Raw genomic sequence first — 13219 nt, forward strand, 5'->3', positions numbered from 1 at the left:
TCCCGTGACCACTAACTCAATAGAAACATCAGGTGGAAGTAAAACCACCGCAAGTATAGGAAAACTTGATCCAAAAAAAGGAAGGAGAAGAAAGTACAGGAAGGTAAGATCAACAGAAAGTATAAAATAGGAGAGTAGGAAATTTGAATGTAGCGATCTCCCAAATCCAAAGAGAGGCACTTTGGCAATTATAGTCCTAGATTTCAGAGTGGCTAAAACTATACACATCTCATACCTATAAACATCTGGACGGTAGAAAGATGGAAAAAAGATACTGAGTAAGTCCTCATCAAAAGAAAACCAGAACGATGACTTTAATATCAGACGCAGTGGCCAGGAGAGGTAGAAAGCATGGTGGAGGAGGCCAGGGTGCTGCGTGGGGGTAAGGAGAAAGAGACCATCAGTCCAAACCTGTTTGCTTCCAGACAGAGCGAAGCCCGACAGGCTTGGGGATCCGACACACCTATGGTCACAGTGGGAGATTCTCACACACCTCTTAGCAAGTGATCGGGGCTAAGGAACTGTGATGGGTGCAATAGAAACTTGCACAGCACAGCCAGCAAGTTCGATGGAATGGACCGCATCCAAGTGGAGAATTTTCTTTCTTTCTTTCTTTTTTTTTTAAATTTTTTAATGTTTTATTTATTTCTAGGAGAGAGAGAGAGAGACAGCATGAACAGGGGAGGGTCAGAGAGAGAGGGAGTCACAGACTGAACTCCAGGCTCTGAGCTGGCAGTCAGCACAGAGCCCGACGCGGGGCTCAAACGCACGAACCGCAAGATCATGACCTAAGCGAAAGTCGGACGCTTAACCGACTAAGCCACCCAGGCGCCCCTGAGAATTTTCTTTTTAAGAATACGCAGAATGTTAAGCAAAAGAGTATGTAATGGCCTACAAAGGAAATCCCCAGAAACGGCAAGCAATCTCGATCGGGAGCTGGCTGGCATTCGCAAGCCCCAGAGTGAAACCGGACCCGCCACCTGTTTTTAAAAATAAACTCTTAATGGAAAGCGACCAGGATCATTCAATCACCATCGTCCTTGGTCATTTTTGTTCTACAACAGCAAAATGGAGAAGCTGTTCAAAGCCCCAAAATATTTACCATCTGGCATTTATAGGGAAGCTCCCTGACCCTTGTTCTAGATCACACAGGCAACAGTGTCTGACCACAGAACAGCCACGTTAGAAGTTAACGCCATCGCGATATTCCTAAAGCTCTGTATTTGGAAAATTTATGACCTACCGTTAAATCCCGTCAATCAAAGAAAGGTCACAAATCAAAATCTGATGAATGTTGAAAACCGTACAGTAGGAAAAATGCTGTATCTTAAAACTCCTGTCCACGGCAATTTATAGCCAGAGTGATACTTGAACACTTACATCTAAAAGTCAGAAATTAATGGGCTAAGTACTCAACACAATTACAAAAGATTGGAAAATTTCAAAAGAATTAATGAGGAAGATTAATGAAATAAAAACCAAATAAGATAAAGGAATTAAGAAACCCAAACGGTGCTTTTTAAAAATGGCATTAGATAAAGCTTGGGAAGGAGAAATCAAGGGCAAAAAAGGAGAAGTCACAAAAAAACATGAAGAATGGGAAAAGAGAGATCCTTAAGGGGAAAGGGGGGAGGGGGAGGGGACGGGAGGGAGGGGGAGGGGGAGGGGAGGGGAGGGGGGAGGGAAGGGGGAGGGAAGGGGGGGGGAAGGGGGAGGGAAGGGGAGGCACAGAGGGACAAAGGACACTGCAGGGCCGTCGGAACTAATTACAACGACACAGAACACAAAATCAGAAGGACTGAGCCCAGCAATTCTGCGTGGCTGGTGCTCACATACCCTCATGGTGCAAAGTTAAAACCCCGACAAGCCACGTGACTTACAGGAGCAGCCAGGCTGGAATCCAGGCGGGTCTAAGCCCAGGCTCTACTGGTGAGGCCCCCTGGGGCTTGCTTACCCGAGGGATGGAGGGCAGATGGGTAGAAATCCACGGGGGCCCGAGTCGGGGGGATCCGCGGGTCCATGTAGGAAGGCATCATCATCCACCGGGGATCGAAGCCCAGCATCTGGGGGTGGTGGGGGTAGAAGGTTCGCTGGGGGTGGGAAGGTGGTGGGTACACCGGCTGCCAGTGCTGCAGCTTGTATAGCTGCTCCTGAGCGGAGAGAGAGAGCAGGTCAGACAGGGGCCTCGGGGCAGAGACTGCGTGTGTGTACACACACACATACACACACGCTCCTCACCCTCACACATAGGCCCCATGCACACATGTACCAGACACACACACTCACACTAACCCCTGGCTTTAGGGGTCTCTGGTGGCTCCCCACAGCTCTCTGTGGAACAGCCCCATCCCAACAGGCCCCACGTGACCCGCCCCACTAGCCACTAGCGGCCCCGCACACGGCTGCCTGCCCACCCAGGGCCCTGGCCGCACACTGGGCCCTCCGTCTCGGAGGCTTCCTGCTGCCTCCACCCCGGGCCACCCCTGCTCTTCCTTCGGGTTTCTGCTTAAAACTCTGCCCTCCCTCTGCTCTGCAACACTGGTCCTTCTCTGCAGCACTAACAATGGGTGATCATTTTGTGCCGCTGGTCCCCCTCACAAAACCATAAGCGACTCCACACCAAGTTCACTGTCGTATCCTCACAGCCTACCGCCAGCCACGGCACACAGAAAACTCAGTGTATAAATGGATGAACATCAGCAAAACCTTCAAGAGCTGGTCCTAGACCCAGGGAGGGTTCATTTCCAGCCCTGGCCCTCCCATCAGTGACCTCCGGGGCAGCCCCCTCAAGGGCACTCAGAATCAGTATCTTGGCAGGAGGCAGGTGTAGTCAGACAGGAAAAGCAGACCCGGCCACACCCTTCCCATCTGTGAACGAGGGCCGGGCTGGACTCCGCAGATGGCTGGATGGCTCCGTGAGCGCCCACCAGCACTCACAAAACACAGCTCTCGGCTGGGGGCCTCCGCCCAGAGCTCCCCCTCCTCCCTCCCCGGGCCCCCAGGGAACCTGACCAGAGACAGTCTGGCTAAAAGGCTCCTTCGGCCATCCTGGTGCCTTCAGACACCTTTCCCTTCCTAAGGAAGGACTTCCCCGCCCCTGCCCCCCAGAAGCGCTACACAGAGGAGCTCTCACTGCCGTGTCTGGCTGGGGTCACGCCAAGACGCCCCCGATCAGTGGTTCTCCACCAAGCCGGCGAACAGCCACATGATGCTGGCTCACGCCGTGACACCGTCAAAACACACGAGGGACGCAGCTTCGTGTTTACAGCTCAGGACCTGATGAGCTTCCGGAAGGAGGGTCTGGGGTGAAGGTTTTATAGGCAACTAAGTGAGATCCCCAAAAAGGCTGGAGATCCTGATCTGTTTCCCTAAGGTGCACACGTTCTCAACCAGGCTGGCTGCCATCAAGAACGATTTACTGCACATCTCGCTGCGGGGCCACGTGATGTCCATGTTTCATCCGTTTCCCCCACAAGTGCACTGCTTGTCCGTAATCCCCTGGCCCTGCATTTAGCGCTCCTGGGACACACATGTCATGGCCAACAGCGCTGTGAGCTGGCCACCAGAGATCGGTACGGTCACACCCCTCAGCCCCGGACTCTTCTCCGGGGAGAAGAGCAGGTCCCTTTGAAAGCTCATGGAACACCGATAAAGAGACACCGGTCATGCTGGTAAACGACACTGCAGGTGCCACAAGCCCCTCACTGCCACTCGGAGGCTGGGATTCGCTGCTCCCAGCCCATCAGAGGCCACACCCGACCAGAGAAGCCGCACAGTTAGGCTCAGAACGTACAGCAGTTCAACTCAACACCTACGAACCTCCCTCCATCCTTAACCCAGAGCTAGCACAGCTCTCTGCCAGCTTTCCAAGTGCCCCCGGGCCTCCTCACTCCCTGGCAAGGTCCCAGGGTGGGCATCGCTGGCCTAAGGAGAGGCCACGGTGCGCTGCTCCGCATGAAAACACCACCCTTCAGCCAAACTGCACTGAGTGAGCGCGCACGCCTCTAACACCGCCGCACCAGCGCCAGGCCAGGCAAGATGCTGCAACAACCGCAGCGCTATTCACCCACAGGAGAAACCGCTCAGAAAAACGAGAAACAGCCAGGGCTCTTCTTCCAAGGCCCTAAGTTTTCAGGTGCAGCTCCTGACATCCGTGCCAGTGATGGGCGTACTCGAGTTGTGTCTTTACATCGAAGGGGGAGGGACCGGGGGAGGGGCATCCACTCCACAGTCAGATCTGTTTAGGGCAACAAGTGACCTTCTGTTTACCTGCTGTTGCTGCTGCTGCTGCTGCTGCTGTTGCTGCTGTTGGCGCTGGAATCTGGGAGGGAGCGACTTCTGGAACTTGCTGAACTCCTGTGCAGGGGACCCGGCCTCCCTGGCGCACTCCTCGCTGCTGCTGCTGCTCTGAGCCACAGCCGGAGGGGCTGCAGGGGCTTCTTCAGAAAACGTGCTGGGGGCTCCCTGGGCAGGAAACTCAGGGGAGCCTAGAGGACAAGTAGGAGAGAGACGGCAGCGGTGAGCTCCCCGGAGCCGGGCCAGCCAGACGTGTGCAGCAAACGTTTGTCTTTGTCGGCACGGCAGGTGCGTGAGCTCACGGATTCCCCACCACGCCATCACGCTGGAGGCGAGAGAGCTGAGGGTCGAGGGGTCGGGTGAACCACCAGAGGTTCAGGGTGAGAAAGGGTCTCACGACAAGGACCCCTTGCCAATAAATGGGAGCAACCACCAGCTGGGCCATGACCCACATCCAACACCCGAGTGCCGCGAGTCAACGCAGCCGAAGGCCGTGTGGCCAGCAAGTCACCGCGCCTCCCCTGGCCGGTGGCCTCATCTGTAAAGAGAGAACAGCGACTCTGTCCGCCCCACAGGCCTCTGTGAGCCTCCAGCGAGACGATCCACGCAAGGCACTTTTTTAAAACACTGCCTGGCCAGTAGCAAGTGCTTGACACAATCCCCATCTGCGTTCGCTCGGAAAGTCCCTCTCCCTTGCCCAGTCCCAGCTTTACTCTTTTTTTTCCCTCTTTCAGCTTTACTGAAGTAGCAGTGACAAGGGCATTCTTCATTTTACTGCAGGGAACAACCCAACCCCCACGCAAAGCCTCAGGGACCGGGCCGTGCAGCGCAAGGGGAGCACGGGACAGGGGTGCACGCAGCCCCCAGGCCCACCCCGAAGACCACGCTCCCACCACGGCGCCCACTCCCTGGACTCTCCGCTGCCCGTCTCAGCGAGCACGGAGACCCAGCGCGGGCCGCACTCGGGCCCCAGTGGGGGGTGATGGGCAGGACAGTGGTCAGTTTCTCAGAGTTCCTTGGCCAGAAGGGGGCTGAGGACCAGCAGACCACGACCATGAACATGACCCACCTGAGCAGCTTTCAGGGCCTGAAACTAACACTGGGCCTTCTCTCCTAAAGAGCTGTGTTTAGTTCATTTAAGAAGGTCGCAAAGAACAAAGCCAACAGCACTCTACAACCGCTACCAGACACCCTCCGTCATGCGGTGCTACCCAACTTCTCTTATGGGGCCACAAGACCCATCCCTCTCAGAAGTAAGGCCAAGAGAAACGTACTCTAACGAGCAGGCTTCTCCCAATGTCACAAAGGTACTTGGTGATTTTTTTTTCCTTCCTTTTTGCGAGAAGGAGTGTGTGTACATGCCCGAGCACACGCAAAGGAGGGGCGGGTTGCAGAATCCCAAGCAGACTCGCAGAGTCCAACTCCGGGCTCAATCCCATGAACCCAGAGATCATGACCTGAGCAGATATCAAAACCTGGACGCTTCACCTACTGAGCCACCCAGGCGTCCCAATGTGTGATTTTCTTAAATGAACTCAAAGGACCCTGTGCTTATATGAAGGCCCTCCCCCACCCGCATCTTTGGGTGAGCAGCAGCAGGGACGAGAACGGTGACGACACACAGAAGGGCAACGGAGTGGGTAGCGCGCGCACCTTGCGTATCCAGAAGCTGCACGAGGCACCTTCCGTACGTTATGTCACATGCCCCTCGGCATGTGGAGAAGAGGCACACTAATTCTGGCCCATTTTACAGATGAGGAAACGGGCACCAGGGAGGTGAGGGGCCATAGTCAGCCGGTTCTAGAACCTGAAACGGGATGTGGGCCCAGGCCGGTGCTTCCCAGCACCCGCAGCTGGGCACCACCGGCCAGCTAGGAAGACAGGGTGGCGCAAAGAGCCCAGGGTGCCCAGCTCGCGGGACGGGGGCCCAGCACCTGCCTTTGCGGACAGCAGGGCCATTCTCCTGCGGGGACGCCTTCTCGGTGCCCGGAGACCGGGGCACTTCCTTCTCCGCCGGTTTCGGGGCCTCGGCCGCCTTCTGGGCCTGCTTACGCTTCTGGTCCAGCTGCTTGAGCTTGGCGGCGCAGGCGGCCAGCCTCTCCTCCCGGGCTCGGCGCTCCTCCTCCTCCCGCCGCTTCCGGGCCCGTTCCACGGCCTCGGACATCTCCGACTGCACGAACTTCTGCCGCGGGGCGGGCTTTTCCTCTTTGTCCTCGACAGACTGTTGCCGGAACACGCTGCCCAGCGAGGGCTTCTGCCAAGAGAACCAAGTCTGCTGGGACGACAGGCCCCAAACCCGGGAGACGCGCCCCCCAGCCCCTCCACCCCCACCGCGGGATCCAGTCTCCTTCCCAGGACCCCTGGGCAGCTTCAAGAAGCAGCAGTCACGCGCTCGCTGGACCTGGGTTTCCATCCTGCCCGGCCCTGTCCCAGCCGGCAGTGGGGTCGGGCAAGCGCCAGCCTTCTCTCCCTTAGCTCCCCACGTGTAAGCTGGGGACACAGGAGGCCATCGGGACGGCGGGTGTGCAAGGAAGGAGGTGCACAATGCTCTGCACAGTGACCGACCTGGGAAACAGCACCCGGGCGCCCCCGCCACTACTAACGGGCACACAGGATTAGGGCGTCCACGGCTAGCGGACGGGAGGAGGGACCACACACTCCTGCCTCGAGTGGCAAAACGGCTCTAGTCTTTCTCCCATAAAAATACAGAAGCCTCTGGGAACAAAGAGGTATGAAAAGTTAAAAAGCAGTGAGACTAAAGGTTACAAAGGGACGCTTCATCTAAAAACACCTCTTCTGGCGATGTCACCCACTTCTGAGTCGCTCACTGGTGGCCAGTTACTGGCCAGCAACAGTGGGAAGCCCACTCCACACCAGGCAGGCTTCTCCCTGGTCTGCAGGGAGCACGAAGAATATGCAACAGCACAGACCACGGCCAAGTCCAGCCAACCCCCGGCCATGGGAACTCCGGCGAGGTGACCATCATCACAACACACAGCTTCCCACTCTTGAGTGCCAGTGACACCGACCCACAGGACTGTCACAAGTCCTCAAACATAAACGAACCAGGACTGGGCCTTCGCTGGTATGGTCCCGAACCCTCCACAAAAGCCCTGTGCCGCACGTTTACCGCAGTCAAGGACTTTGCTCCTGAAAGCTGACTTCTAATCCAGAGACAACAGGGACGACTGTCAAAGATCAGGAGCTTCTAACTTGGAGGCATGTTAAGTACTTTCACACAACGTAACTGGGGCTGAAGCGTGCACTTTCCCTTCACGTTGCCCTTGACCAGCCCTGTCCGTTGCTCTCTAATGCCGTGCACGGTGGCGCGGTAGAGATTCACTATCATCCACCCCCCCAACGCTCCCAGGGAGGAATGAGCAGCATTCAAAGCGTATGAATGCTTCCATCGAGACTTCCAACGTGCCCTTCTGAACTGCCCTAACGGGAGCTACCATTTAACAGGCTCCACACTGTAAAAAATATTTGAACTTTTCAGAAACCTGAATGCATACGATTATATTTTTCCTTTCTTGACTCAGGTCATTCAGTGTTCCCAGGAACAGATCGAAATGAAACCTTCTTTGAATACTGACCAACCTCAATATATGAGTGAAATTTAGATTAACTGCACGGTGATTTCAAGAATAGCTCTGTGTCCATTTTTTCTTAATGTTTATTTACTTGAGAGAGAGAGAGAGAGAGAGAGAGAGAGAGAGAGAATCCCAAGCCCAACACTGGGCTTGATCTCATGAACCTGTGAGGTCCTGACCTGAGCCAAAATCAAGAGTCAGATGCTTAACTGACTGAGTCAGCCAGGTGCTCTAGCTCTGTGTCAAAAAAATTTTGTTTCTTTTCTATTTCCCCCGTACCTTGCACAGTGCCTTGTTCTCCATTTAAAAAAAAAAAAAATTTTTTTTTAATTAAAAAAAAAAAACCCTGAAGATACAGGTTATTTTCACTTTATAAGATATGGAACCAGAGTCCCTTAAATGGCAAAGTGCATGAAAAATGACAAGTTTGGGGCACCTGGGGGGGGCTCAGTCAGTTAAGGGTCTGACTCTTGATCTCAGCCCAAGTCATGATCTCACGGTTGTAAGATCGAGCAATGAGTTGGGCTCCATGCTGGGCCTGCTTAAGATTTCCCTCTCTCTCTGTCTCTCTCTCTCTCCCCCCCTGCCCCTCCACTGCTCGAGCTCCCTCCCTCTCTCGCTCCCTCTCTCTCTCTCTCTCAGAAAAAAAAAAGAAAAAAAAAAAAGGCAAGTTTTGGTTTGTTTTATTTTTTGCCAAGTTATCTTCAAATCAATGCCTCTCCTACCCCAACACCGCGCCTCCTGCACACCTCAGTCCCGAAGCCGTGAAGTCCTGGAGGGCGGCGCGTCTGGCACCAGAGACTCATGGTAGCTACGAGCATGTGGTCAGAGCCCAGGCAGGGCAAGGAGGGCGTCTGCGTGGAGACACGGCTGGTGGGGGGCTGAGAGCCCCACCAGGCTGGGTGAGGAGGGAATACATAAGGAGAGGTGGCCCAGCGGGGAGATCCGGGGCCCCCGTGGGGCTGGGGCAAGGACACTGACAGCTGAGGGAGGGAGGAGGGCACCTTTGCGAGGGAGACAGGCTGGGGGAGAAGTGGGAGACTGGTCACACATGGGGGACGGACGGAGTAGGTGTGAATGCCGGGGACAACGGGAACACACGTCCCACTGCCGGAGAGGGCAGTTACGGGTACGCAGTGGGAGAGGCCTCGGCTGGACCACGGACTCATGGCTGTCCACACAGACACGGGAGTGATAAAGACACGGACGTGTGTATACGTGTACGCACACATTTCCTCACTCTGTCCACCCAGAGCGCCCAGGAGCAATGAGCACCTGGTGACCACAGGCTGGCTTCTAAATATCCTAAGGGCAGATTCCAGACCAAGGCAGGGGAAGGACAAAATGAGCTTAGAAAAGCTGCTCCTGGTGAGCCTGGCTGGCTCAGAAGGTAGAATGTGCAGCTCTTGATCTCAGGGTCATGAGTTCAAGCCCCATGCTGGGTGTAAATAAAGCTTACTTAAAACAAAAAACAAAAACATAAAAATTTTGGGGGGGCCCCTGGGTGGCTCAGTTGGTTGACCGTCCGACTTCGGCTCAGGTCATGATCTCACAGTTGGTAAATTCAAGACCTGCATCGGGCTCTGTGCTGACAGCTCAGAGCCTAGAGCTGCTTCGGATTCTGTGTGTCACTCTTTCTCCGCCCCTCCCCCACTCATGCTCTTTCTCAAAAATAAACATTAAAAAAAAATTTTTTTTTTTTTTTGAAAGAAAAAAAGAAAAAAAAGAAAACCTTTTGGGCACCTTGGTGGCTCAGTTGGTTAAGCGTCTGACTTTGGGTCAGGTCACGATCGCGCAGTTTGTGGGTTCGAGCCCCGTGTCGGGCTCTGTGCTGACAGCTAGCTCAGAGCCTGGAGCCTGTTTCAGATTCTGTGTCTCCTTCTCTCTCTGACCCTCCCCTGCTCACGCTGCCCCTCTCTCTCTCTCTCTCTCTCTCTCTCTCTCTCTCTCTCAGAAATAAAACATCTTTTAAAAAAGCTTGTCTAATCAGAGAGCAAGGGATTTGCTCAATAAGGATGGAGACGCGTAAGGAATAAGGACAGACACCAGCCTGAGAAGGCTCACAACAAAAATACTTGGGGCTTCAAAACAATGAGAGGAACAGATTATAATCCACTGATATAAACAAATAAATTTGAGGGGCACATGAGAGGCTGAGTCGGTTAAGCATCTGGCTTCAGCCTAGGTCATGATCTCACAGTTTGTGAGTTCGAGCCCCATGTTGGACTCTGTGCTGACAGCTCAGAGCCTGCAGCCTGCTTCGGATTCTGTGTCTCCCTCTATTTCTGCCCCTCCCCCACTCACACTGTCTCCCTCTCAAATATTAAAAAAACTTTTTAAATAAAGAAACTTGAAGTTTAATGAGAAATGGGATATTCATAGTTTCAAAGTATCTCCCCACAAACTTCTGATCAATTATGAATGTGGAAGAGAAAAACCCTACAATGTGACGTTTAGCAGACATTATAACCTTAGTCAAGAGATCAGAGTGAAGATTGTCAGCAGGTGGACAGAGTGGAATCACGGTTACCTGGTGGGATGAAATAAGAGTTGGCGTCACTTCTGAGAGATTCTAGCCAAAAATGGAAACCTTGAACCTAATCATGAGGAAGCACCAGATAAACCCCACTTGGAGCGCGTTCTACAAAACAACTTGCTTTCAAAGTGTGTGAGTCATGAAAGTTAAGGAAGGCGGAGGGGCTATCCTAGACTGAAGGTGGTATGTGACTCTGACCCAGATTCTTCCGGAACATTCCACGGGACAAATGATACAAGGCGGACGGGGTCTGAGGATCAGAGGGCAGTGTTGGATCCACGCTAACTTCCTGGTTCTGACCAAGGTAGTTCCCCGGGAGGTAGAAAATTGACCCAACGGGACCTGCCGTGACAGGGCCTGACAACGGACTCTACAAACGGTTCAGAGAAAAATATTCTTTGCATTGCGCTTCCCACTTTTCTGTGCATTTGTAACTGTTTCAAATTTTAAAAGAATTTTTTTTTTTAAATTATAACGCGGCGAGGACTTCTATGTACCCGTGTGCACCTCCCGAGCTAAGCCCATGCGCGGAAGCCCGCCAGCGCCCACGGTACCTGGTAGTCTGGGCCAGATGCCCAGCCATGAAGCTTCCTAGAAGGTGGCTGCGGTTCTGGCACTTTCCGGATGACACGGGCCACGCCCCCTGCTTCGCCCCAGTCCTTCCCCTCCTCTTGGGGACGCTTCGCGTCGGCGCTGTCCGCAGAGCTCATGGACAGCTGCCGCTGCCGTCGGGGGTCCCAGCTGTTCCTAGGAGAAACCGCAGGGAGCATGAGTTCTCCAGGCAGGCCGAGCGTGGTCTGATCTTCCCCATCACGGGGCCGCAGGGCTTCCCAAGCCAGCTGTCCACATACCAGTGTCCGTCCCTCGAACAGACCCAGGCAGCTCCTCACGGGTGACAGCACACGCCCAGAACACCAAAATCCGGCACCACCATTTACCGAGTCCCTCTTCCACACAAAGCTCCGGGCAGGATGTTTCCCACCCAGTACTCGGTTTGCGGGAAAACGAGTCCTCACCCCCATTTTAAATGGCTGGACACGGAGTCTCGGAGGGGCTGGGGGGCTGTCTTCCCGGGGGGGGGGAGGGGGGAACCTAGGGCCCCAGAGGCAGGTCCTTGTCCTCCTCCTAGGGCTCCTTCCCTGCGCTTTGCACAGAGGACGGGCCCCATCGATTTTCCTCAAAACGGCCAAGGACGGAGCCCTGAACGATGCCAACACAGAGACCAAGAGGAGGAAGGCAAAGCAGACGCAACGCGAGAAAAGAGAGCGGTTCCAAACGGAGGCTCGAAGGGAAGGGAGATGTGCGCCCCGCTCCCCTTTACCTGCCGCCGGGAAACAAAGCGCTGGGGGAAGGCACGCGGGCGCACTCACCAAGCACCTCTTTTATGCAAAACAAGTGCCCAGCACCCACCCAGGAGTTCCGACAAAAGCAGGGAGTCAGGTGTGGCCAGTACGTGCGTGTCTGCGTGCGTCCACGCACACACGCGTGGACAGGGTGGAGGGGAGATGCGAGTGCCTCCCGAAGTCACCTTGGGAGGCGCTGAAACCACCCGGCTCCGGACCCACCAGGAAAGACGACGAGGGCACAGTGGGAAGGCAGGGGGCGAGCCGGCTGGCCCCTGCGGGGTCCGGGAAAGAAAGGATGTGGTCCCGTGACCCGGAAGGGATGGGACCCAGGAAGGGTCAGGAGCCCGTCGCGGGTGGGAGACAAGATGTAAGGAAGACCTGAGAGCCTGGAGGAGAAGACTCACAACGAACTCAAAGAACACCAAGAAAAGGTCAGGTTCGGCGGGGTGGGGGGTGGTTTGGGGACTCTCAATTTGACACGTCCTCGGTCATGGTAGCAAAGCTGCGTCCAAATCCATGCCTAACTCTTTCAGCTGAATATTCACTTCACATCAACGGAAAGAGACAACGAGGACAGGCTGTCCTGCTATTCCAGAAGTCGGTAAAATTTTATGTCTTTGCCTTCGATTTAAATTCTTGCTCACAATCCCTTCTGAGCTTAGTGTTCCAAGAACTGACCCACAAGATATTTCCCAAGTGCATCCAAAACTTCAGTTAAAAATCACACAACATTAAAATAAATTAGAGAGGCCTCCATTAGTTAACTGTTTGTGTATCAGAGAAAAAATAGCAGAAGGTCACTACCAGCTCCCTCTGGAAGGGCTTTGAAGTGAGGAACATCGAATAACAACAAAACGAAACAGAACAAACAAACAAACAAAAACAAGACTCGCAGACTTGGCTCTGTAAACAGTTATGGACAATAAAATAGACAAGAGGAAAAATCAAGGGGCGCCTGGGTGTCTCAGTCAGTTGAGTGTCTGACTTCAGCTCAGGGCATGATCTCACAGTTCGTGAGTTCGAGCCCCATGTCAGGCTCGGTGCTGACAGCTTGGAGCCTGGAGCCTGCTTCGGATTCTGTGTCTCCCTCTCTCTCTGCCTCTCCTCCACTCGTGTTCTGCCTGTCTGTCTCACTCAAAAATAAATAAACATTAAAAAAAGAAAAAAACTTAAAAAGGAAAAGCATCAAAGCATTAATACCTAAATATATAAAGTTAATCACATTTTAAAAGAAATACAGTTAAGTCTAATAAATATACAAAGGACATAGGCAATTGAATACAAAAGAAAGCACTCCTATTTGCTGGTATTCTAAACAAACAAACAAACAAACAAATAAAAGTCAAATTAAAGCAGCCATAGGTACTATTTAAAGAGTACTGGGGCGCCTGGGTGGCTTAGTCGGTTAAACATCCGACTTCAACTCAGGTCATGATCTCATGGTTCAT

The 13219-nt window shown here is 53.7% G+C and overlaps 1 protein-coding gene across 4 annotated transcripts in view; it reads right to left on the reverse strand.

The window, feature by feature from the left end:
* PRRC2B (proline rich coiled-coil 2B) overlaps positions 1 to 13219 on the reverse strand; it is an 86694-nt gene that overhangs the window by 25155 nt on the left and 48320 nt on the right. For all 4 annotated transcript variants that reach the window (XM_039229555.1, XM_039229558.1, XM_039229557.1 and 1 more), the window contains 4 exons: positions 10980 to 11172; positions 6235 to 6550; positions 4270 to 4487; positions 1955 to 2150 (listed from right to left, as the gene is read on the reverse strand). In XM_039229555.1, the coding sequence (XP_039085486.1) occupies positions 1955 to 2150; positions 4270 to 4487; positions 6235 to 6550; positions 10980 to 11172 (923 nt within the window). The remainder of the gene's footprint in view (positions 1 to 1954; positions 2151 to 4269; positions 4488 to 6234; positions 6551 to 10979; positions 11173 to 13219) is intronic.

This window comes from Hyaena hyaena, unplaced genomic scaffold (assembly GCF_003009895.1).
Source record: "Hyaena hyaena isolate Hyena2069 unplaced genomic scaffold, ASM300989v1 scaffold_38, whole genome shotgun sequence".
Lineage (NCBI taxonomy): Eukaryota > Metazoa > Chordata > Mammalia > Carnivora > Hyaenidae > Hyaena > Hyaena hyaena.